The sequence below is a fragment of the Sminthopsis crassicaudata genome, chromosome 2 (assembly GCF_048593235.1).
Source record: "Sminthopsis crassicaudata isolate SCR6 chromosome 2, ASM4859323v1, whole genome shotgun sequence".
Taxonomy (NCBI): domain Eukaryota; kingdom Metazoa; phylum Chordata; class Mammalia; order Dasyuromorphia; family Dasyuridae; genus Sminthopsis; species Sminthopsis crassicaudata.
The window spans coordinates 346,078,685-346,106,103 of record NC_133618.1 but is presented as its reverse complement, the minus strand read 5'-3'; the positions used below and the strand labels follow the sequence as shown (position 1 = coordinate 346,106,103).

At 33.2% G+C, this 27,419-nt stretch overlaps 1 protein-coding gene across 1 annotated transcript in view; it reads right to left on the bottom strand.

The window, feature by feature from the left end:
* Positions 1 to 252: 252 nt before the first annotated feature.
* The window catches only part of PSMA6 (proteasome 20S subunit alpha 6), a 41,025-nt gene continuing 13,858 nt past the window's right edge, over positions 253 to 27,419 (bottom strand). The window contains exons 2-7 of the mRNA XM_074290688.1: positions 21,340 to 21,434; positions 19,019 to 19,100; positions 12,188 to 12,343; positions 11,096 to 11,274; positions 1,318 to 1,412; positions 253 to 467 (exon numbers count right to left, since the gene is read on the bottom strand). Of these exons, the coding sequence (XP_074146789.1) occupies positions 410 to 467; positions 1,318 to 1,412; positions 11,096 to 11,274; positions 12,188 to 12,343; positions 19,019 to 19,100; positions 21,340 to 21,434 (665 nt within the window). The 3' untranslated portion in view covers positions 253 to 409. The remainder of the gene's footprint in view (positions 468 to 1,317; positions 1,413 to 11,095; positions 11,275 to 12,187; positions 12,344 to 19,018; positions 19,101 to 21,339; positions 21,435 to 27,419) is intronic.

The following is a 27,419-nucleotide window of genomic DNA, read 5'->3' as shown; positions in this document are numbered from 1 at the left end:
TTGCTTTACGTATTAACATATTTGCTTTTTAAAACACAGACAAAAAGACATTTGGTTATTTGAAGCTTAATCCTGATCTTAGGGTGTTATCTAAATCTTGGCTATTCATAGCTATACTAAAAAATTGACTCTTAAAACACTCTTAATAGGAGACTCATATTCAATGAATTTGCAATTTGGGACTGGCAAACTTTAAATATGTTTTTACTTCAAGGCTTAGTTTTTAATCTAGTAAAAAAAGAAAAGGACACATTTTCTAAAACCTCTGTTTTATTTATAACAGAGCCAAGTCCACTTCATGGGAATATGGTTCTTCTTTCAATTAAGAGTTACTGATGATGACGAATATGTTGGTATTCACCAAATATCCTGGTCAGCACATAGTTGATTAGGGAGACTAATTACAGTGTTAATCCCTCTCAGCTAGAGCTACAAGGTGTGTATCAATCTCCGATTCTGTGAGAATCCTAGAAGGCAAAGGGGAAAAAATTAAATGTTTAAACATTGGACAAAAATATCTATCAATTAGTCTACTGTATTTTCCTAAAGTCTGTTTCTAAAAGAAATATCAAAAAATTTAGCAAAGGTATGTTATACAACTGCATTTTAAAGCAAGATCTAAACTGATCAAAAAATTAGGTTAAACTATCACCAGAATTTAAAGTCCCTAAAAAAGTGAAATGAAAAACAAAACTATCAGCAGCAATATTTTGGAAGGAAAAGGTGATGTTTTCTTACTTAGGAACTTTTGTCAAGAGAATTAAGAAACTTTTCAAATTGTTACTTCATCATTTAAGTTCAAGGTGCACAGAGAGTATTAGGTTAATGAATGCAAGGAGCTCTAAGTAGTGAAGTATCTTGTAATAAGATTGAATTTTGCTGGTTAATGAAATTAAGGAAATTGAGTATTCAAATATCTTTAGAAAAAAGCAGAAACTGAGGCAGTAAATTTTTTTGAGATAAGTATTATAAAATGAAATATCTTAAAACATGAAAATAAGATTGCTATTTAATAATTATTTTTTCCTTTGGCTATGACTTTGAATTCAATATTGTAAAAGTTTTTAAAAATGTGCTCCATTCAGAACTGCTCAAAAGTAAAAAGAAAAAAATTTTTTTCAATAAGTCATTCAAGTAGGTTTAGCATTTTTTCCCCCAGATGTTTAAGGAAAACAAGTAGTTATATATAATTCAAAGGCTCTTGTTCTGAAATTTCCTACTCTATCATTAACTGGGTCACAAATGACCAAGAAATAGTTCCTGTCTTAGTCCATATCCATCTTCAAGTAAATGAATATGATTGAAAATATAACTCACCTGAATTTAGGGTTTTCAACTGTAACTACTCCAACTTCTAATTCTGAAGGTTTGAAATCAATGGATAGAACAGTAGACAGGCATGTTATTGCCGTCTGCAAGAAAAATACAAAAATATATATTCTTTAAATAGTTCACATTTTTTACATTTTATCTGATTTGATTCTTCTAACAATTTTGAGATAGGAAAGGTAGGTATTAATTCTATTTTATAGATAAAACAAATTCATAGATTAAGTTACCTGTTCAATATCAGGGTTAGTGTGATGGAGTGGTGATATCTTACACCTTCCCCCTCCAACCTCCTTTCTCCCTACTGGTTATTTTGTCAATGTCAAGCAGATCAGACAGTTACACTGTCTAATAATTATTCAACAAGAGAAAACAAAACAAACATAATTGTTTGATGTCTGGACTCCAGATCCAAGTTTTGAATCAGAAGTAGAAAGGGGAAAGGGGCCAAGGAACTCTTTTCCCCTACTTCACCAAATCAATGGGCCATGACTCTACTGACTATTAAGCCTGGGTTCCTTTGACTATCCCATACTTCCTTGTTAAGTTCTTTGATTGGTAATCATTTTTATTAATAATTATTTAATATAGATCTCAATAGGTCTTCCTTTTTCAAATCACAATCTATCTCTAATGAACAATTTTTCTGATGGGTCTGAGTTCTTACTATTCTAGCTCAAACTATTTAACACAACATAAAATTTCCAGTGGTATAAAAGTTATAATCAAATTTCCAGTACTCAAAGCTATACATAAAAAGACCAATAGATTTTCTTCTCTATAGAGCTGGGTTTTATTTCTAATATGGCCTTAAAGCTATACCTTATAATTACATATTACCCTACCAAAAAGCATTTTATTCCCAATAACCCCGTGAGAGACTTGATAAATATCTATTTTACCTATAAGGAGAAAAGGCTAAAATCTGAAGAACAGCTTCAGACTCTTGGTATTTCTATGATCTTAGGAACAATAGTTTGGAATTTTTCTTAATAAAATCCCTTAAGTTGAGAAAGCACTACTTTTTCTTCCCAAACATCAATGCTAATATTTACTTTTAATATTTCTTCTGTAATTCATGGAAATCATACATGACCCCCTTTCTGTAAATATAAGACTTAAAAAAAAAAAAAAAAGCTAATTGTAAGAGTATAAGAATAACTTTAAATACCATTTAATTTTCCAAATTATATGCAAAGACAGTTTTCAACATTCACCTTTACAAAACTTTGTGTTTCAAGTTTTTCTGTCTCCTTCCCCACCCAATACAGCAAGTTTATAAATCAGATACATGCAATTCTTTTAAACATATTCCCATATCTGTCATGTTGTACCAAAAAAAAAAAAAAAAAAAAAAAAATCAGACCACAAGGGGAAAAAAACATGACAAACTAAAGCTATGTTATGCTGCTATTCATATCGTCTTCATAGTCCTTTCTGGATGCAGACGGCATTTTCCATTCCCCTTCTACTGGAACTGTCTTGAATTATTGCACCATGACAATTTTAATCTTTCAATTAAATTCTAATTTTAAATTAATAAAACTAATAAGCAAATGAAATTTAAATGAATAAATAATGAGTAAATTTCAAAAAAATAGTAAAGAACTAATTCTCCTTTAAAGCCCCTAGAATGTTTTGGTATTTCTAGAAAATCAACATTATAAAGTTAGCATTTCTTATATAAACATAAACTTAATCAGGTATGAGAGAATTAGGACAGTAGTTGGCTAATCGTGGGAAATGAGTGAACCACACTGACTCCATACTGGCCCTGTAAAGATTAAAATTAAAGATCTTTATTTCTTTGTTCCTTTGACTGAATAGACATTTGCAGGGGAAGGAGAGGGCAATGGGACACTTCTTTTTCTGAATTGTACCTATTAAATCTCCCCCTCCCAACTTGGAAAGTCCCTAATCTTTCCTCCAATTAAAAAATCATTATCTAATGTTGTATTATTTCCTTTTAATTGTTTTTAAAGTATAAAAAGTCTGTCTCTCCCTATATTTGGGGTGCAGGTTTAAGTGGAAGAGGTCTAGTTCTGCTTAATTGGAAATTGGCATGCATTGCTTAATAAATTTATTTTTGAAAGGGTAAATCTTTATTTCCTTTAGTCATTTCATCTTTCACTTACCACAGGGAGACAAGTGGATGTGTAAAGGCAACTTATGAAATTGTGCTGTATGTCAAATTTGAAAAACAGGTAACAATGATAAATCTACAAGTGACTATGACCTTAATGAAAAAACAGTGACTTCTAGTTGCCCCTAGAATAAAATAAAAACTTTTGTTTCCTGGAATTTAAAGATCTCCAAAATACGACTTCCAAACTTGTTTCATTACAATCCTTTGTATACTATAAATTCCAGCCATACTGGCATATTAGTTACCTTCTGCACTAGATACTCTCCCTCATTTCAGCAGTTTTACATAGGTAGTTTCACACTTACAATAAACTAGATAGTATGATAATTGATATTAAAAATTCTTGATCTCAATGGGTTGACATTCCACTGAGGTAAACAATATAAAAAGGTAAGCAAGATAAAAAGAAAGGGGATTTTGTGCAGTCCCTGGCCATGGCCCTAGCCCTAGCCACACCAAAACAGGACTCATTGCTTTAGCACACTATATCTTACAGCTACAGTGTAGGGGGCTACTCCTAAGAGTTTAGGGCAAAAAAAGAGTGCTTGTGGTCAGATCCCTAGAAGGAGCGCTGAATTCCTGAAGTGAACTCGCTACCCTGGGAACAGAGCCCTACTTTAACAAAAAGTTAAAAGCCAAGTAATAAGCTAGGAAAAAGAGCAGACAACAAAAAAAAGTTTCTGACCTTATAAAGTTACTATGATACAAGGAAGATCCAAATACACACACAGAAGATAATAAAAATTGGGCTCAGGCTATGGAATAGCTTAAAAAAGATTTTTGAAAATCAAGTAAGAGAGATTATAGCAAAGATTAGAAAAAGAATTGAGAGTGGTGCAAAAAGAAACCCAAAAATTAATGAAAAGAATGCCTTAAAAGCAAAATTGGCTAACTGGAAAAGGAGGTACAAAAAGCTCCCTGAGGAAAATAATTCCTTAAAAATTAGAATTGAGCAAATGGAAGCCAGTGACATTATGATAAATCAAGATACAATAAAGCAAAAAATAAATAAATAAATAAAAAGGAAAAAAAAAAGAAAGAAAAAAAGGAAAAATGTTAAATATTTCATTGGAAAAACAAGTGACCTGGAAAACAGATCCAAGAGAGCGTAATTTAAAAATTACTGGTCTGAGAATCATGATCAAAAAAGACCTTGGACATTATCTTTCAAGAAATTATCAAAATTACCCAAGCATATGCTTTGTAAAACAAACAAACAAAAACCCAAAATAATCACACTTTCCTTATGTCTTCCCTTACAGAATGCCCAGCTTGGGTTTGTAATCCAAAGAAATCATAAAAGAGGTATAAAGTACCCACATGTGCAAAAAATGTTTGTAGTAGTTCTTTGTGGTGGAAAGTGAGTAGATGCCCATTATTTGGGAAATGGATGAATAAATTATGGTATATGAAAGTAAAGGAATATTATTGTCCTATAAAAACAGGTGAACAAGTTGATTTCAGAAAGGTCTGGAAAGATTTACATGAACTGATGCTGAGCAAAACAAGCAGAACCAAGTAACCAGGTTATACAGAGGAACCGGAAGATTGTGCAATAATCAAATGACAGATTTGGTTCTTCTCAGAGGTTCAGTGATCTAAGGCAATCCCAATAAATTCTGGTTGGAAAATACCATCTGCATCCAGAAAGAAAACTTTGGAGACTGAATGTAAATCAACACATCCTATGCTCACTTTTTTTTCCCTCGTTTTTTCCCTTTTTGTTCTGATTTTTCTCTACCAGCATGATTCATAAGGAAATATATAATAAAGAACGAATGTACATGTATAATAAAAAATGTTTTTATGTCTAACTGAGGAAAACAAAAAGAATTTAAAAAATAAGTATTAAAAAAGAATGTCCAGCTTTTGTCAAAGCATAAATCTCCCTGCATCTAGGAAAAGATCTAAGGAGATTGCTTGTAAATCAACATGGTATGTTCATTTAAAAAAATTTTTTTTATCTGTTCCATGGTTTTTCCTTTTGCTTTGATTTTTCTCTTCCAACATGATTCATAAAGCATGTGTATTAAAAAGTAAAATTACTATAATTTAAAAAGAGCTAGATCTCACCAGGTATTTAGACAATCTAAGATATCTGTCACCTCTAAATCTATGATTTTTCTGATTGTTCCTATTCTCTTCTTACTGAACTTTCATACAAAAACAGATTTAGAACTGGAATAGATACTAGAGGTCATCAAGTCCAATCACATCATTTTACAGATGAGGAAACTGAGACTGAGAAGCATAAACAAGTCTTGCCCAAAGTAACCCGGTTAGTCAATGAAAAAAGCAGGATCTGAACTCAGGTCTTCTTTACTTTCAGCTCAAAGCTCCATCCACCATACAATTTAGCTGTCTCTATCATTTCACATGTAATCCATACTTATTTAATTGTATAATTGTTGTATTATCCCCATACAATGTAAGCTTTTTGAAGGTTAAAAAAAAAACAAACAAAAAAAAAAAACTATCTTGATATTCTAGAACCAGAGGTAAAATGGAAATTGAAAGCTATATCCTGAAAGAGATCCCCAAATGAAAACTCCCAGAAATATTATAGCCAACTCTGGAATTCCCAAGTCAAGGAGACAATACTGCAAGCATCCAGAAAGAAAAAAATTCAAGTACAGTGGTGAACCAAAGACAGGATATCACAAGATTTAACAGATTCTACATTAAAGGATTAGAGGATTTACAATGTTACTTTGGAGAGCAGTAGAGTTAGGAATACAACAAAGAATCACCTACCTAGCAAAACTGAGTACAATCCTTCAGGGGAAAAGATAAGAATTCAACGAAATAGAGGATTTTCAAGCATTCATAATGAAAAGATCAGAGCTGAATAGAAAATATGATTTTCAAAAATTTGACTAAGAAGTATAAGGAGGTAATAAGACTTAATAAAGTTTACATTCTTAAATGAGAGAATGACACTTTTAACTCATTAGAACTTTCTCATTATTATGGAAGTTTGAAGAAGTATATATAGATCTTTGTCTATATATAGGTGTGAGTTGAATATGAAAGGATAGTACCTAAAAAGAACATGATGAAATTAAGGGGTGAGAGTGGAGTATACTAGGAGAAAGGGAAAGGGAGAATTGGAATGGTGTAAATTTTCTGTCATAAATAAAAAGCCAAGAAAAAGCTTTTACAATGGAGGGGAAGAGGGGGAATGAATGAACCTTGAATGAACTCTCCCTTCATTCATTCTCCTTGAATGAATGAACAAACAAAATATATACAGAATAATCTAGAAATATTCTTAGAGATGAGCCATTAGCATTAAGAGGCATTGAGAAAGATATCTTGTAGAAAGTAAGATTTTAGGGATGAGGAGATACACAACAAAAATGTTAAGTACATTGTTTGAGGAACAGCAAAGAAGTTGTCAACAGTACAATACTCTACAACTACTCTAAAGGACTTATGAAAATCCTATCCATACCCAGAGAAGAAATTGATTGTGTCTGAATTCAGAGTGAACATACTCCCTTTTTTAAAAACTTTTTTTTGAGAGGTTTTTTTTTTTAAGTTAAGAATGGGGGATTATGTTTTCTTTCACAGAATGACATTTATGGGAATATTTTGCCTAACTTCACATGTAGTTTCTTAATGGGTGCTAGGGATGGGGATAAGGGAGAGAACCAGGAACTCAAATGTGTTTTAAAACAAATGTTAAATTTTTTTTTTTGTTTTTAATATAACTGGAGAAAATATTAAATAAAATTTTTAAAAAGGGTAGGGTTGGTTTGTGGTGGTACACATAGGTGATAAGATCTACAGGAACAGATATGAAGGAAATTTTTCTTTTAATGGGAAGGAAAAAGGCAGAACAGTACCTTATCTCAAACTATACTACAAAGCAATAATGAAAATAATTAGTACTGGTTAAAAAAAGAGAAGTTGATTGGTGGAACCACTTAAGCAAACAACACACAGAAAAAAATTCACCTAGACGATTCACTATTCGATAAAAAGCACTATGAAAACTGGATAGTCATCTGACAAAAACTAGTTTTAGACAACATATTCCACCACATATCAAAAAAGGTTTTAAATGACTATATGATTTAGATATAAAAGGTCACAATGTAAACAAACTAAGAGAACAAGACAGAAATTTCCTATCCTATTTCTGGAGAGGTTGAGAGGATTTAAAAAGTGATATAGAGAATCACAGAAAAATTTTGACTAAAGTTAAAAAGGCATGTACAAACAAAACATACAATTGAAATTAGAAATTTCCCAATTTAACTGCACAGCAAGTTTCTGTTAGCTTTTACCATCAATATATCTGAGGAAATGATTCAAATTAGTAACAGCCATATGCCAACAGATTAATAGTCAAAGTACATGAACAAGCAGTTTTTTAAGAAAAAATCCAAGCTTTGAATTACTAATAATCAAGTAAATCCAAATTAAATCTACTCGGAGATTCTATCTCATACCTACCTAGTAAGACAGAAAATTGCAGCAACTAGTTGGTGCAGTGAATATTGGATATTGGTTCAAATCTGACCTCATACACTTAACACTTCCTAGCTTGTGATTTTGGGCAAGTTACTTAATCCCAACTACCTCAGCAAAAACAAAAAACATAAGTAGAAAATAATAAATGTTGGGGAGAAAAAATAAGTTATAGGAAAACAAGTATACTAATGCACTGCTAATAGAGCCATGAGAATTGGTCTAATCATTCTGGAAAGCAATTTGGAATTTTGCTACAAAATTTATTAAATTTTGCATATTCCTTTGACTCAATCAACTACACCATTATTAGGTCTATACTTCAAGTTAAATAAATAACAAATTGTTTTTTGTTTATACCACGTTCCAAGTACTGCTTTGAGTAGGAGATCACTTCATCCACAGAACCTATAAGTCTAATAGGAAGACAACATGCAAACAACTACATACAAACAAGATTCATACAGAATAATCTGGAAATATTCTTAGAAATGAATCATTAGCATTAAGAAGCATTGAGAAAGACATCTTGTAGAAAGTAAGATGTTAGGGATAAGGGGACACACAACAAAAATGTTAAGTACATTGTTTGAGGAACAGCAAAGAAGTTGGTACTACTAGACCATAGAGGAGAGTAGTAAGAGGCCTGGTTGTGAAGGCCTTTAAAGCCAAAAAGAGGATTTTATTTTTGACCTTGGAATAATTAAATTGGGGAGGGGAAGAGGTGTGTGTGTGTGTGTGTGTGTGTGTGTGAGAGAGAGAGAGAGACACACACACACACACAGAGACAGAGAGAGATGTTCAGACTTTCACTTTAGGAAGATCTATTTAACAACTAAATATAAGAAGATCTAAAATAGAGATGTGAAACAGAAAGACTAATCAGCAAGGTTCTTATAACTTTAGATGTGAAGTAACAAAGACCTGCACAGAAAACTAAGGGCATATGAAAAATTATGAAGAATGAAGGTCTTACCAGACATCGATGACTGAACTAATTGGCTAAGAGATGAAAGAGAGTGGTCACTCCCAGGTGACTGGGACGATACTAATGCCTTTGAGAGTTAAAATGGAAGTCAGGAAGAGAAGGAAAACAAGTTTAGTTTTGTATATTTTTGAGTTTAAGATCTCTCTCAGACTTACATGAACTGATGCTCAGTGAAATGAGCAGGACCAGGAAATCGTTGAATACTTCAATAACAATATATGATGATCAATTCTGATGGATGTGGCCATTTTCATCAATGAGATGAACCAAAGAATTCCAACAGAGCAATAATGAACTGAACCAGCTACACCCAGCAAAAGAACTCTAGAAGATGATTATGAACTACTACATAGAATTTCCAATCCCTCTAATTTTGTCCACCTGCATTTTGGATTTCCTTCACAGGCTAAATGTACACTATTTCAAAGTCCAATTCTTTCTGTACAGCAAAACAACTGTTTGGTCATATATACATATATTGTATTTAATTTGTACTCTAATATATTTAACATGTATTGGTCAACCTGCCATCTGGGGGGGGAGGGAGGGAAGGTGGGGAAAAATTGGAACAAAGGGTTTGGCAATTGTCAATGTTGTAAAATTACCCATGCATATAGCTGGTAAATAAAAACTATTAAAAAAAAAATCTCTCTCAGACATCCATTCAGAGATGTATAAAAATAGCTGGTGATGAGAGACAAAGATCAGGAGAGAGGTTAAAGCTAGAAGAATAAATTTGAGAAACACTTGCATAGAGAAGATAACAAACTATGGGAGCTGATGAGATCAAATAAGATAATATAAATGGAAAAGAGAGAAAGATCCAGCATAAAGTGCCAGGCAGCACTTAAGATTAACAAGTGGGATCCTGATAAAGACAACAATCAATAAACTTGAGAAGGAACGATTACATAGGTAGGAGAACCAAGAAAGAGAAAGCATTAAAAACACAAAAAAAGGAGAAGAGAAATGATGAACAAAGATGAGAAAGATGAACAAAGTCAAAGATTGTAGCGAGATTAAGAACAATGAAAAGGATAAAAGAAAGAGGAAAAGGACTCTTTTATAGTAGCCCAAAACTGGAAACTAATTGAGTTTTTATCTATTAGGGAATCACTAAATAAACTGTAGCACACGAATGTAATGGATTATTATGCTTTAAGAACTTATACATGGGATGGTGTCAGAGAAATCTGGAAAGACTTATATGAACTGTTATAGAGTAATATGAACAGAATCAGAATATATAAAAATAACACTATAGAGATAAATTAAGTTTGAAAAGTTTAAGATTCTGCATAATGCAATGATTAACCCTGACTCTAAAGGAAGGATGCCTAATTATGAAACTTATCTCTTGTTAAGAGAAATTATAAACTCAGGCTGCAAAATGAGGCTCAATTTTTTGGATGTGACCAACGCAGGAATTTGTTTTGCTTAAATATGCACATTTGTTATCATGGTCTTGTTTTCCCATTCCATCCCACCCAAAGTGAGGGGAGAAATAAGAGGAGAAAGGCAGGAGGGAAAGCAAATTTTTGTTAAATGAAAAAAATAAAACTTCACCCCCCAAAAAATTACACTATACTTTTCTCCTCCTTCTTAGATCACCTATTATGAACCATTCAATATGATTAATATGTACAACCACAGACATTTCTACAATTTTATTCTTCCATCATCCTTCTGGGATTTTATCTTTCTTCTTTATGTAAATCTGCAAATTGATAATGATAATATAATGGAAATAATTTAAGTCTTACAAGATCAATTTTGTTACTAAACTTCCACACTCACAGCCAATTTTAATTATGTAGTGAAAGATAAAAAGCATTTTGATCACATTAAGCAATTAATTCAAGAGAGGTATCATGGAGAAGGGAAAAGAGCACTAGATTTAAAGGGAGGAGGCAGGTCCAAATCCTAACTGAAATATTTACAGTGTGAGACAAGGTAGGCAAATCACTGAATCATTTAGAGCCTGACTTTCCTTACCTATAAAATGAAGACAATTTTCACTACCTATTAAATAATGCTATTGTGAGAAAAGTGCCTTGTAAAACATGGAGTTCTCTAAAAATGTGAATTATAGCTTTTGTTGACTATAGCTTTAAATCTTTTTTAAAAATTTAAATTAACAATTTTTATAAACTCACCTCTACTGTCTGTTCAAATGTCCAATCAAATTTTTTCTTCACTTTCTTTTCAAGAAAACTGGTTGACTCAGTTTGTTTGACTCCAGCTGCAGTAGCCTTAAATCCACAGTAGTAGCCTGCAGGATCACATTTGTATACTTGAGGGCCTTGTTCTTCATCAACACCAATTAATATCATACCTACAGAGGGAAAGATCCACATCAACTATTTTGTAGCTGTAACAGAATGGTATCATGAAGCTAATCTTGAGATATATTCCATTATTAATGGTCACTTTTAATCTCAGACTGGAAAGGTGCATTTCATTAAAAAAACAAAAACTAAACAATACAAAAGCATACAACAATATATTAACAATGGAAAAACTACAAAACTAATAGATTATGTTTAAGTCATTTTTCACTTGGAAAAAAACCAAAAAGTATTTGCCATGGTATTCTTTTAGAAAAAGCATGCACTGCTGCCTTTTGTTTTTTCTTGGTGGTTTCTAAATAAATCATTCATCATTAAACTTTGCCTTTTAAAAACAGTTAAACAAAAATAATTTCTACAGCATAGTGGTAATTACAATAATATGCATCTAATAGTATATTTATGAAACATTCATTGCCCCAGTTTTGCCATATCTTTTTTACTGAAGATGTTTTATTATAATTAAATTACTACAATTATTCAACATTAGGTTTCCTTTTCCTTTCATTCTCATCACTATATATTCTCCATATTCTACTGAGTTGCCTCAAGTTAGTTTATGTGTACTTATGTTTCTTTAGATTCTTCACCCCAGTATATTCAACAATTCCCTAATGGATAGATACTGATTTCTCTTCCAACTCTTTGCCGCAACAGGATGTGCTAGGATGAATATGTTGTGATGTTCATACATATATGTTTAGATTAGAGAATAGACTATAAGTAAAACATGACTGTAAATGTTGTCCCAAACATCAAAAATCTACTGGATTTCTACCTTACATATTATTTCAATAAAGTATGATATTTAGCAGCATTCTTTTATATGTCTTCTAAATTAAAATAAATAAATACTCTGGTATCAAGGGAAAATAGTTCAAAATTCCTTAACATACTTACAACAGCCAAGAGGCCTCATTTCAGCATTTTGCGTGTAGACCTGAGAAATATCTGCAATCCGTTTACACAACATATCCACAGGAATCTCATAGCCATACTTATATTTCCAATTTGCAGCCTCATAGCGAGCTCTTTGCACCTGAGATCTGCTGTCAGCTGATAGCAAGACAAAAAAGATCATAGTGGGAAAGATGAATAATATGCAAAACCCAGATAAAACAAGATATGGGAGACTCTAGATGCTCATTATCTAAATTCAGAAATGAATATTGTCTCCACACTAAGGTCATATCCACACCTTCCTTCCAAAGCCAGCATCTGCACTGTGCCCTGCCCCACATGGTCACTTAACCCTGGTTGTACCCAAACCCCAAAAGATGATCAGGAAGGAATCTAGGAAGTCGGAGTTGGGGAAACTGCTGCCACCTGTGGTGTAGGATCCATGCAGAGACAACACTGGAGAAAGCAAAGCAGTCTGAACAAGAATCTTAAATAGTGCTGCCCTGGGCCTGTGTAGAACAGGAATCACAGTGGAACTAGAGGCAAATCTAGAATAGAAGTCAGAGCCAGACCTGTACTCTGAGCTTTAGCTGTTGTCAGAACTTTTCATATCAGTAGCCTGGAAAAAACTTTCTAGCAGAAAAGACTTGGGAAACAAAATCCTACTGGTTTGAGATCTGACTACCTTGCTTCTGCTACTCAATACCTTCAAGCCCTAAGTTCTCTCTTGTCTCATCTGACAAATTTCCCAACAACATGATCTAGTCTAGCTCTTTCATTTTTCAGGTAACAAGACTGATGCCCCAGAAAGGACTGAGAGGTCATGTGATCACAGACAAGTTACTGAATCTCTGAGCTTCAGTTTCTTCCTCTGCAAAATGAGAATATATGTAATGCCTACCTAACATGGCTGTTAGGGTAAATTGTTTTATTACTTTTTTTTTCCCCCTGAGGCAATTGGGGTTAATTGACTTGCCTAAGGTCACATAGACAGGAAGTATTAAGTGTCAGAGACCAGATTTGAACTCAGGTCCTTCCTGACTTCAGGGCTGGTGCTCTATAAATTATGCTACCTACCTGCCCCTGTTTTATTACTCTTAAAGCAACATGCAATTTGACTTTTTTGGACACACTAAAAAAGGGGCAGAATCCCAAGAACATTGGACAAGGAGGTGGATATGGAAAGGGAACAGCTAATTAAGAAAATGGTGTCTGACCTGGAAAAAGAATTCCCTACCTGTTTTTGCTAGATAATTGCTAGATAAACTGGAAAGCAGTCTGACAGAAATGTCTCATAAGCTTAATATTATTTTATACCACATATCACAATATATATTCAAAGAGGATAAGATCAGGAGCAGGGGAAAACAACAACTAAGATATGCTACCAAACATGCCTTATGAGCAAAATAGCAGGTAATATTTAAAAACCATTTGTGAATTAAGAAGATCATTCTCACTGATGAAATTTCCTATTCTTTTACCCCTAATACAGAAAAGAGAGATTAAGCAGGTGTAATTTTTCTAAATATATTTCCACATTTATTATGCTCTACAAGAAAAATCAGCTCAACCCAAGAAAATGACAATAATGAGACATCAAACCAAAATGTGTGGGATACAGCCAAAGCAGTAATAAGGGGAAGTTTTATATCTCTACAGGCCTACTTGCATAAAATAGAGAAAGAGAGGGCCAACGAATTGGGCTTACAACTAAAATTGCTAGAAAAGGAACAAATTAAAAATCCCCAGACAAACACAAAACTTGAAATTGACCTCAATCAAATCATTGTTGAAAACAATCAAGTCCATCACATAATCTTCTTGTTGCTCTATACAATGTTCTCTTGTTTCTACTCACTTCAGTCAGCATCAGTTCATATAACTCTCTCCAGGCCTTTCTAAAATCATCCTGCTGATCATTTCTTAAGAAAATAATATACCATAACTTATTCAGCCATTCCCAACTCATGGGCATCCACCTGATTTCCAGTTCCTTACTATTACAAAAAGGACTTCTACAAACATTTGGGTCCTTTTCCCTTTTTTATGATCTCTTTAGGATACAGACTTAATAGATAGACTGCTGGGTCAACTGAACTGAATATACAGTTTGATTGCCCTTTAGGCATAGGAACAACATACTTTTTAAAAAAATTTAATTTTCCCACCAACTACATGTCAAGACAAACTTTAACATTCATTTTTATAAGATTGAGTTCCAAAATTTTCTCATTTTCTCCTTCCCCTAGTGCTATCACGTAGTCACAATTATGAAAGACATATCAAAACAAACAAAAAAAGTGAAAAAATATTCTTCAATCTACATTTTGAGTCCATCAGTTCTTTATCTGAATGTGGATAGCATTTTCCTTTTTCAGTCCTTTGTGTTTGTCTTGGATCATTGTGTTGTTAGAATAGCTGAATTATTAATGGGTGATCATTAATATCAATATCAATGTTGCTGATATGGTATACAACATTTTCCTGGCTCTGCTCATTTCATAAATTTGCATCAATTTGTACATTCTTTCCAGGTTTTTCTGAAATCTGCCTCTTCATCATTTCTTATTTCATAATACTACTCCATTATCCATATATCACAACTTGTTCAGGCCTTCCCCAATTTATATGCATCACCTCAATTTCCAATATTTTGCCACCACAAAAAGGACTGCTATAAATATTTTTGCACATGTAGGTCCTTTTACTTCTTTTAAGATTTCTTTGGGATACAGATCTAGTAACAATGTTGACAAATCAAAGAGTATGCAGAGTTTGGTTGCCCTTTGGGCATAGTTCTAAATTGCTCTCCAGAATGGCTGATCAGTTTATGACTATCACCAATTCATTTGTTGCCCACTTTTCCCACATGTTCTCTAACATTTATCACTTTCCTGTTTTCTTACATTAACCAATCTGTTAGGTGTAAGGTGGTACTCAAGAGTTTGATTATCTCAGAGTACTTTTAATAGTCAAAAATGATTTAGAGCACTTCTTTATATGCCTATAGATGTCTTTGATTTCTTCATCTGAAAACTGCTTGTTCATATCCTTTGATTATTTATCAACTGGGGAATAGCTTATAATTCTTACATATTTTATTCAGTTCTCTATAAAGATTGTTTCCCAGCTTTTTGTTTTCCTTTTAATCTTAGTTGCATGGTTTTGTTTGTGCAAAAATTATTTAATATAATCAAAATTGTTTATTTTACATTTAATAATGCTCTCTCTTGTTTGACCATGAACCAAACATATAATTCACTTAACTTCTTTAAGAATTTGGATGCTATATACTTTAATATGTTTAATATATATATGGGACTGCCTGCCATCTAGGGGAAGGGGTGGAGGGAAGGAAGGGAAAAGTTAAAACAGAAGTGTTTGTAAGGGTCAATGTTGAAAAATTTACCCATGCATATATTCTATCAATAAAAAGCTATAATAATAATAATGAATTAATTTGGATGCCATACCCTTTGACCGAGCAGTGTTACTACTGGGCTTATATCCCAAAGAGATCTTAAAGAAAGGAAAGGGACACACATGTGCAAAAATGTTTGTGGCAGCCTTTTTCATAGTGGCTAGAAAATATAAATTGAATCGGTGCCCATTAATTGGAGAATGGCTGAATAAATTATGTATGAGTGTTATGGAATATTACTGTTCTGTGAGAAATGACCAACAGGATGATTTCTGAGAGGCCTGGAGAAACTTATATGAAGTGATGCTAGGTGAAACGAGCAGAACCAGGAGATCATTGTACATGGCAACAAGAAGACTATATGTTGGTCAATTCTAATGGATGTGGCTCTCTTCCAACAATGAATTGATTCAGACCAGTTCCAATTGTTTAGTAATGAAGAGAGCCATCTACACCCAGGGAGAGGACTGTGAGAACCTGAGTGTGGACCACAACATAGCACTTTCACTCTTTCTGTTGCTGTTTGCTTGCATTTTTGTTTTCCTTCTAAGGTTTTTTTTTTTTCTTTCTAAATCTGATTTCTCTTCTGCAACAAGATAACTGTATGGGTATGTATAAATATATTGGATTTAACATATATTTTAACATGTATTGGAATACTTGACATCTAGTGGGGGAGGTGGGAGGAAAGAGGGGAAAATTTGGAACAGAAGGTTTTGCAAGGGTCAGTGTTCAAAAATTACTCATACATATGTTTTGTAAATAAAAAGCTATAATTAAAAAAAAAAGAAAGAATTTGGATGTTTTACCACTTGGTACATGTTTAGTGTTGTTATTAATTCACTATCTATAGTACTTTGTAGCCCGTTAGCCAGATGTAGTTTCTTTCCTTATCTCTTAAATTAGGTCTGTTTTTGCTTTTGTTTAGTCTGAGATCAGGATTTCTACACCTACTTTTAAAAATTTCAGCTGAATCTTAGCAGATTCTACTCCAACTTTGTACCTTTACTCTGTGTCTTTATGCTTCAAGTATGTTTCTTATAAACATCATTTTGTAGGATTCTGATTTTTGCTCCTCTTCCATTTTATGTGAGAGTTCATCACATTCACAATTATGATTATTATTTCCCTCGATCCTTTTTTATCTCCTTTTTGTCCTTTCATCTTTTCCCTCCCCAACAGTGTTTTGATTCTGTCTACTGTCTCCCTTAGTGGGCCTCTCTTCTGTCAGTCTCCCCACCCCCTTTACTTAAATCTTCACATTTTCTATTTTCCTGTCAGGTAAGACAGATTTCTATATTCAACTGATTCTATTATTCGCCCTTGAGCCAAAAATGATGAGTTAGTTTCAGGCAATGCTCATTATCTACCCTCCACCTCTGCTTCCACTGTAATAGGTTTAGGTTTTTTGTGCCCCTTCATGTGAAATAATTTAGCTCACTCTAACTCTCCCTTCCTTCTGTATCCAGTGTATTCCTTTTTTATTCCTTAAAAAAAAAAAAAAATTAATTCCCACAAATTCATCTTATTCATCTGTACCCTTTGTCCATGTATATTTTTGTACTATTAGTGGTATCATCTTCCCATGTAGGGATGTAAATAGTTCAGTTGCACTGAATCCCTTAAGTTTTCTTTTCTTTTTAGGCTTCTCTTGGGTCTTTTTACTGGAGATCAAACTTTTTGTTCAATTCTGATCTTTTTCTTATGAAAGCTTGAAATCCTTTAAATTTCATTGAATGATCATTTTTTCCTCTTGATGCTTCTTTTTGCTGGGCAGGTGATCCTTGGCTATAATCTTAGCTCCTTTGCCCTCTGGAATATGTTCCATGAACTCTAATCCTTTAATACTTCTTCTATCCCAATCCTAACCCAATAACTGAATTATTTCTTTTTGGTCACTTGCAGTATTTTTTCTTTGACCTGATAATTTTTAAATTTGGCTACTATAGTGTTCCTAAGAGTTTTTATTTTGAGATTTCTTTCCTGAGGTGATCACTAGATCCTTTCAATGCCTATTCTGCCTCTGGCTCCAGAATATCATTGGAGTTTTCCTTGATAATTTCTTGAAAGCTGCTGTCCAGATCTCCTTTTGATTATGACTTTCAGATAGGTCAATGATTCTGACATTGTCTCTTCTGGATCTATTTTCTAGGTCAGTTGTTTTTCCCAAGAAGTCCTACTTTATACTTCCTTTTTCCATTTGACCAATTACATTTTTTAAGCAGTTGATTTTTCTAAAATACTGACTCTTCTTTTTTTCAGTCATTTTGCATAATGAGAAAGTAATGAGAATTCATTACTTTCCCCATTTTTTCTTTATATTTATAGTATGTTTTATCTCTCTTAAACTTTTTTTTTTTTTTTTTTAAATCTCTTCCATGAGTTCTTTCTGGGCTTGAGAATACTTCCTGCTTTTTGTTTGCAGTTCTGCCCACAAGTGTTTTGACACTGTTGTCTTCTTCTGAATTTATGTCTTGACCGTCCCTGTCACCATAATAACTTTCTATAATGAGATTTTTTGGATATTTTTTGCTTATCTTTTTGGAGACTTTTCCCCTTTCTCTTCTTTCCTGTTCTTTGAGCTGCACATTGCCCATTCTCCTGGCTAAGAGACATATGGTAATGGGTGAGGGTAAGGGTGTTCTGGTGTTGGCATCTATTGCACTGGGAAGGTCAGGACCTCCTTCTAATTTGCTGAGGTTAAGTTTTGCTGCTTATTTGCTTCCTGTCTTGGAATCAAGAAGCAATATATTTTTAAGTAGAGTACAAACAATATTGATTTAGGGTATAGATCCAGCTTGTTTCCAAAAAATAAATTCTTTTAAAGTTAGTTATCACAGTTGGATTCCTATTTATTGTAACATATCATTACCATATGGATTCAGGCTTATCAGATCTCCCTATCCATCCTCTCCACCACCAAAACCAAAACAAAATCATCTCGGACCTTAACATAGACTAGATCTGATCTCTGGGGCTAAACTATAAAGAGTTATTTTCTCTCTCTCTTTTTTTTATGCCTCTACCTGAAGTTTATTCCAGAAAATCTCAATGTCTAGAAGTTGTCCAAATATGAATAAAACTGTCCCCAGCTCCTAAATATAAGCATTTAGGTAACAAATGCATAACTTTCATCAGGAGAAAATGCAGAAGTTCATAGCTTATTAAGTAGATTTTTATAAAAGACTGAATCCTTCTAAATAAAAGTCATATACAAAGTGAACAAGATAGTTATTGTCCTGAAAGCTTTGTACAAAATAATGTTCTACCATACCAAAGTCTTAAAGTTTGTTTATACTGTCAGGACTCACTGACATTTATCTAGCACATTTTGCAAGGTGCTTTGTTTTTTAAAAATTCAATATAAAGAAGATAGTTTAAGAGTTTATCTAAGTTGAACAAATTACCTGTCATTCCTGTCATCACACAGCCAATGTTTTCAGTTATTCTGAATAAATGAGTCACTGTGCTTGAATCCAATAACTTGTCCTAAGGCAAAAATAAAAAAACAAAAAACTATAATTAAAAAGAAATGTTATGAATTATTAGGTGTTGATTTTAAAAACATACAAGAATAGGGAAAAAAAGAGATAGGAAATAATTTGTGAGGTATGCCTCAAATAGCAGAATGATAGTATTTAATAGGCAAGACATTTATCTAATAAAAAATGAATTGACTAATGGAAAAAAAAAATCCACCAATATACTAGAAGTTAAAGACACAACTTACTCCATTTCTAAAACTCTTGTAATAATAATTTTAAGGGCTTGGGACAATTCTTTTGAGTATTTTTGACAAATTTTAACTTTAAGTAACTTTAGAAAAATTCTATTTTATTTTCATTTTGAATTCTCTCCCTACATCTTCCCCTTCCCATTACCAATTAAGAAAACAAGCATACAAACAAAAAAACCAAATACAAATAAAACCACAAAACACAAACACAAACCCTCTTATTTCATTCCCCTGCCCTCAAAAAAAAAAAAAAAAAAAAAAATCTTTAAAGGACAAAGCCTGAAAAATAATTTCACTAATTTGTAGTATTGCACACTGAAAGGAGCATCAGCTTGATGTCTTGGTAGTACAAAGAACTTTGGGTTTGGAATCAGAGGAGAACTAGATTTCAATCAAATCTGATAGTATGTGATAATAGGCAAGTCTTTCAATCTCTCTGGTCATTATTTTTCATCTACAGAAATTAGAGTAATAATACCTATAGTATCTGCTTGACAGGGTTAAGATCCAATGAGATAAATCTCATTTTTATTATTTATGCCTGAAATTCCCTCCTCACCTTCATCTCAAGGTACCCTGAGCACCACTTGATTCTCCAACTCATATCTTGGTTAAAGGACTCAATTTTGATTGCATACCATCTTCTCCTTCAGAAATTACTTTGTATTTACTCTGTGTATATTTTGTGTTTATCATGTACTATGTTACTTCCCCCCAGGAGAATTGTTGATTTTTAACCTCAAATCTACAGAATAGATTTGGGGAGAGAATTCTTTGAACTTAAAAGATAAACAAAAAAAAAAAAACTCTTTCAATCAAAAAAAAAAAAAAAAAAGAAAGAAAGAAAAGAAACAAAGAAAAATCAATAGTATATATTACTTTGTAAATTCCTTCAGAATGTTTAAAAAAATCTTTGTATACTTAGTGTCTGGTATTATTTTTCACATAGTAGGCAATTATCTTAAGTATATGCTCAATTAACTGTGGTTATAAAAATGTATATATCAAACTGATTAGAAGGTTTAAAATAAGCTGATGTTGATATGTTTCATTAATAACTTTATAGAAAAAAAATCTGTTCCCCCCCCCCCCCCCCCGGCTGGGGTTAAGTGACTTGCCCAGGGTCACACAGCAAGGAAGTGTTAAGTGTCTGAGACCAAATTTGAACTCCCGGTCCTCCTGAATTCAAGGCTGGTGCTCTATCAACTGAGCCACCTAGCTGCCCCCGTTTCATAATTAAAAAAAAAAAAAAAAACAAAAAAAAACAGTCCTTTATGTACATGAAGATAAATCATAGATTAATTCAATAAAAAACTTCAAATTAATGACAGAATTATTCATTATTAATTTCACTTTTTACTATTGATAAATAGAAGATAGGGCAGCTCAGAATGATTGTTTTTGGAAAATAGCAATTTTAATTACTCCCCTGAAACAAAGAATCACTTTTTAACATTATTATTTTTCTAATGATGGTGCATGGCTGCGTAAAGGTTCATAGAACTTTAGTCTGGAAAGAAATAAAGTGCAGGATCACTCAAAGTGTAAAAAAAAAAAAAAAAAAATAGCAGATGCTAGCAAAATGTAACTCATTACAAACAAGGAATCAACACATTAAAAAAAATGGATTGATCACATAAGAGTAAGACACACTCTATTATTATAATTTCAAGAGAATTTGAGGAAAATTCCCCAGTATATATTAGAAGGAACCTTTAAGGCCATCTAGGATCATATGAAAAAATGACAGACAAAGATGGAGAGAAATGCAAAGGTTGAAATCTGCATTAGTTGAGAGAGGTCGGAGGAAATACTCACATTCAAAAGATCACAGATCCATTGGGATATATTCCTCATAGAGTGCAAATTTTTTTTTATTGATCATTTAGAATCATAGAGAAAAGTGTTAAAGTAGGCATACAGAGATATATAAAATCATAATGAATTCTTGCATACTAATATACTTAAAGTAACTCAATGAATAATACTTACTGGTACTTTCTTCTGTGTAACAATTACTGCACAGTCTTTCCCTCGGACAGCTACCGATGTAAGACCACCCTGGTTAATAGCTTTAAAAGCATACTCTAAAAACAAAAATGATAAAGAGATTCATTTTAGTTCATTCATTTACAATACAACATATTCAAGGCAAGCAGATAAAATCTGTCATTTCCTAGCTCCTGCCAACTCCTCCACAACCCCCCAATACATTTAAGTTCTTTTTCAGAGGAACAGCTCAGAAGTGGGCCTGGAAAAACAATCTTCCCAGGCTCAGCTGAAAAATCATTCTGAGAGAGCTTAACATTGCACTGCTAACTCAATACATCATTCATTAGACATGTTCAAGACCTGAACCTCCTTATAACCAGATTATCTTATATTTTCCAAATCTAAACCAGATTCAGTCCATTATTTCTATGACTTTGCTGATTTTGTCTCTGGAATATCCATCTTCCTCTAATCTCAAATTTCAATTATCTACTAAAATCTTTCAAGGCATAGTTATTAATCCTCTTGCATGAAAGATTTCTTCAATCCTAAATTATTTCTTCTCCCCATCTATTTCATTCCTCTCCTGTCAACTTTTGTTTGAATTTTTACTAGAGTTGTTTATGTGATCAGATTAAGTTGTAAGATGTTTTATTCATCTTTATAAGCCCCGATGCATAAGTCCCTTTCTAAATCATTATTTAACAAATATTTCTTGGACGGAAAAAACTGGAAAAAAATGAGTGTCTATAAATTGGAGAAATATTGAATAAATAAGTATATGGATGACATGAAGTATTACTGTATAATGAGAAATGACAAACAGGATGAAATAATAAAAACGTGTGGGAAAATCTGTTGGGAAGAATGTTCTAGCCACTGTCATATTCTGTCATCAAATAGGTTGGTTTTCTTGGTTTTTGTTACAAAGGAGAGTTCAATGTAAGGAGGTAAGGAGAGAAGGCTTTGCTCAGAAATGAATGATATAAAAAACAAAAAACATATCAGAGAAATGCAAATTAAGACAACTCTGAGATACCAGTACACACCTGTCAGATTGGCTAGAATGACAGGGAAAAATAATGCAGAATGGTGGAGGGAATGAGGGAAAACTGGGACACTGATACATTGTTGATGAAATTCTGAATACATCCAGACATTCTGGAGAGCAATTTGGAACTATGCTCAAAAAGTTATCAGACTGTACATACTCTTTGATCTAGCAGTGTTACTACTGGGCTTATATCCCAAAAAAATCTTAAAGAAGGGAAAGGGACAAGAATGTTTGTGTCAGCCTTCTTTGTAGTAGCCAGAAACTGGAAACTGAGTAGATATACATCAATTGGAGAATAACTGAATAAACTGTGGTATATGACCAACAGGAAGATTTCAGAAAGGCCTGGAGAGACTTAGATGAACTGATGCTGAGTGAAATGAGAAGGACCAGGAGATCATTATATACTTCAACAACAATACTATATGATGATCAATTCTGATGGATGTGGCCATTTTCAACAATGAGATGAACCAAATCAGTTCCAATAGAGCAGTAATGAATTGAACCAGCTACACCCAGCGAAAGAACTCTAGGAAATGAGTATGAACCACTTCATAGAATTGCCAATCCTTCAATTTTTGTCCTCCTGCATTTTTTATTTTCTACACAGGTTAATTGTACACTATTTCAAAGTCCGAAAAATAACTGTATGGACATGTATACATATATTGTATTTGGTTTATATTTTAACATATTTAACATGTATTGGTCAACTTGCCATCGGGGAGAGGGGGTGGGGGGAAGGAGGGGAAAAATTAGAACAAAAGATTTTGCGATTGTCAATGATGAAAAATTACCCATGCATATATCTTGTAAATAAAAAGCAAAAAACCCCTACAATATGTTGCTTACAAGAAACACATTTACAGCAGGGAGATACATACAGAGTAAAGGTAAAAGGATGGAGCAGAATCTATTATGCTTTAAGTGAAGTCAAAAAAAGCAGGGGTGGCCATCCTTATCTCAGATCAAGCAAAAGAAGAAATTGATCTAATTAAAAGAGATAAGGAAGGAAACTATATCCTGCTAAAGGGTAGCATAGATAAAGGAATATCAATACTAAACATATATGCACCAAGTGGTATAGCATATAGCTTCCTAAAGGAGAAGTTAAGAGAGTTGCAAGAAGAAATAGACAGCAAAACTATAATAGTGAGAGATCTCAACCTTGCACTCTCAAAATTAGATAAATCAAACCACAAAACAAATAAGAAAAATTACGCATGATAGATCTTTGGAGAAAACTGAATGGTGATAGAAAGGAATATACTTTCTTCTCAGTAGTTCATGGAACCTATACAAAAATTGACCATGAATTAGGACATAAAGATCTAAAAATTAAATGCAGGAAGGCAGAAATAGTAAATGCTTTCTTCTAAGATCACAATGCAATAAAAACTACATTCAACAAGAAGTTAGGAGTAAACAGACCAAAAAGTAATTGGAAACTAAATAATCTCATCTTAAAGAATGATTGGGTGAAACAGCAAATTATAGACATAATTAATAATTTCACCCAAGATAATGACAACGATGAGACATCATACCAAAATTTGTGGGATGCATCTAAAGTGGTAATAAGGGAAATTTTATATCTTTAAAGGCTTACTTGAATAAAATAGAGAAAAAGAAGATCAATGAATTGGGCCTGCAACTTAAAAAGCTAGAAAAAGACCAAATTAAAAACCCCCAACCAAATACTAACCTTGAAATTCTAAAATTAAAAGAAATCAATAATATTGAAAGTAAAAAAAACTATTGGATTAATAAATAAAACTAAGAGTTGATTTTATGAAAAAGCCAATAAAATAGTTAAACCTTTGGTAAATCTGATCATTAAAAGGAAAGAGGAAAATCAAATTGTTAATCTTAAAAATGAAAAGAGGGATCCTTTCCACCAATGAAGGGGAAATTAGAGCAATAATAAGGAGTTACTTTGCCCAACGTTATGCCAATAAATCTGATAACAAGTGAAATGGATGACTACCTCCAAAATATAGGCTTCCCAGATTAATAGAGGAGGAGGTAAACTGCTTAAATAGTCCCATTTCAGAAAAAGAAATAGAACAAGCTATTAATCAACTCCCTAAGAAAAAATCTCCAGGAGCAGATGGATGTACATACATGTGAATTCTACCAAACATTTAAAGAACAATTAGCCCCAATGTTATATAAACTATTTGAAAAAATAGGGAATGGAGGAGTCTAACCAAACTCCTTTTATGACACAGACATGGTACTGATAACTAAACCAGATAGGTTGAAAACTGAGAAAGAAAACTATAGACCAATCTCCTTAATGAATATTGATGCTAAAATCTTAAATAAGATATTAGCAAAAAGACTTCAGAAAAATCACCCCCAGGATAATACACTATGATCAAGTAGGATTGATACCAGGAATGCAGGGCTGGTTTAATATTAGGAAAACTATTAGTATAATTGACCATATTAATAATCAAATTAACAAAAACCATATGATCATCTCAATAGATGCAGAAAAAAAAAGCATTTGATAAAATACAACATCCATTCCTACTAAAAACACTTGAGAGTATAGGAATAAATGGACTATTCCTTAAAATAGTCAGGAGCATATATTTAAAACCGTCAGTAAGCATCATATGTAATGGGGATAAACTGGAATCTTTCCCAGTAAGATCAGGAGTGAAACAAGGTTGCCCACTATCACCATTACTATTCAATATTGTTATTAGAAATGCTAGCCTCAGCGATGAGTCAAGAAAGAGATTAAAGGAATTAGAGTAGGTAATAAGGAAACCAAACTATCACTCTTTGCAGATGATATGATGGTATACTTAGAGAACCCCAGAGATTTTAATAAAAAGTTATTAGAAATAATTCACAACTTTAGCAAAGTTGCTGGATACAAAATAAATCCACATAAATCCTCAGCATTTTTATACATCAACAAAATCCAACAGCAAGATATACAAAGAGAAATTCCATTCAAAACAAATGTCGAGAACATAAAATATTTGGGAATCCATTTACCAAAGAAAAGTCAGGAATTATATGAGCAAAATTACAAAACACTTGCCACAAAAATAAAGTCAGCTTTGGAAAGACATTAAATGCTCTTGGATAGGCTAAGTGAATATAATAAAGATGACAATCCTCCCTAAATTAATCTATTTTAGTGCTATACTAATCAGACTCCCAAGAAACTATTTTAATGACCTAGAAAAAATAACAAAATTCATATAGAAGAACAAAAGGTCAAGAATTTCAAGGGAATTAATGGGAAAAAAAAAATCAAATGAAGGTGGCCTAGCTATACCTGATCTAAAACTATATTATAAAGCAACAGTCACCAAAACCATTTGGTATTGGCTAAGAAATAGACTAGTTGATCAGTGGAACAGGTTAGGTTCACAGGACAAAATAGTGTACAACTATAGCAAGCCTCCCACCTCCCGACTCTAGTGTTTGACAAACCCAAAGATACCAACTTTTGGGATTAAAAAACTGTTGGGAAAACTGGAAATTAGTATGGCAGAAATTAGATATGAACCCACACCTAACACCAAATACAAAGATAAGATCAAAATGGGTCCATGATTTAGGCATAAAGAATGAAATCATAAATAGATTAAAGAAACACAGGATAGTTTACCTCTCAGACTTGTGGAGGAGGAAGGAATTTGTGACCAAAAGAGAACTAGAGATCATTATTGATCACAAAATAGAAAATTTTAATTACACCAAATTCAAAAGCTTTTGTACAAACAAAACTAATGCAAACAAGATTAGAAGGGAAGTAACAAATTGGGAAGATATTTTTATAGTTATAGGTTCTGATAAAGGCCTCATTTCCAAAATATGTAGAGAACTGACTCTCATTTATAAGAAATCAAACCATTCTCCAATTGATAAATGGTCAAAGGATATGAACAGACAATTTTCAGATGATGAAATTGAAACTATTTCCACTCATATGAAAGTGTTCCAAATCACTATTTTTTTGTTGTTGTTGTTTTTTTTTGAGGCTGGGGTTAAGTGACTTGTCCAGAGTCATACAGCTAAGAAGTGTTAAATGCCTGAGACCAGATTTATCCATTGGCTCTATCCATTGCGCCACCTAGTTGCCCCCAAATCACTATTGATCAGAGAAATGCAAATTAAGACAACTCTGAGATACCACTACACACCTGTCAGAATAGCTAAGAAGACAGGAAAAAATAATGATAAATTGGAGGGGATGTGGGAAAACTGGGACACATGCATTGTTGGTGGAGTTGTGAAAGAATCCAACCATTCTGGAGAGCAATCTGGAATTATGCCCAAAAAGTTATCAAACTGTGCATTCCCCCTTTGATCCAGCAGCGCTACTACTGGGCTTATATCCCAAAGAAATACTAAAGAAGGGAAAGGGACCTATATGTGCCAAAATGTTTGCGGCTGCCCTTTTTGTAGTGACTAGAAACTGGAAAATGAATGGATGCCCATCAATTAGAGAATGATTGGGTAAATTATGGTATATGAATGTTATGGAATATTATTGTTCTGTAAGAAATGACCAGCAGGAAAAATACAGAGAGGCTTGGAGAGACTTACATGAACTGATGCTGAGTGAAATGAGCAAAACTAGGACATCATTATACATGTCTGTAAAGGGCTAGAACTGAGCAATGCACTTGAATGATGAAGCACGTGAGACTAATTGCCAATTGGACGGTTCCCTATTAACTTGTTTAAGGTTGACCCTCCCCAGCTGTTCTGTGCTGACTTGATTGGTGAGACAAAGAGAGGGAAGTGACTTGTGTGGGAGGAGCAAGAGAAACTTGGGTGGTGGAACTCACTTGCACTCGTGACCTGGCCTTGGAGGCGACGGTAAAGATCTAGAATAAAGACGTTTAGTGATCCTGACTCCTGCTGATTTCTGGAAAGATAGAGTTCCAGCATTTGGCGTCCAACGTGTGGCTGGCACCCTACTTCCACCGAAGTCCTCCTGTGACCAGGAGATTAGGTGAGTATTCTAATAGAAATAAGGAACTTACCT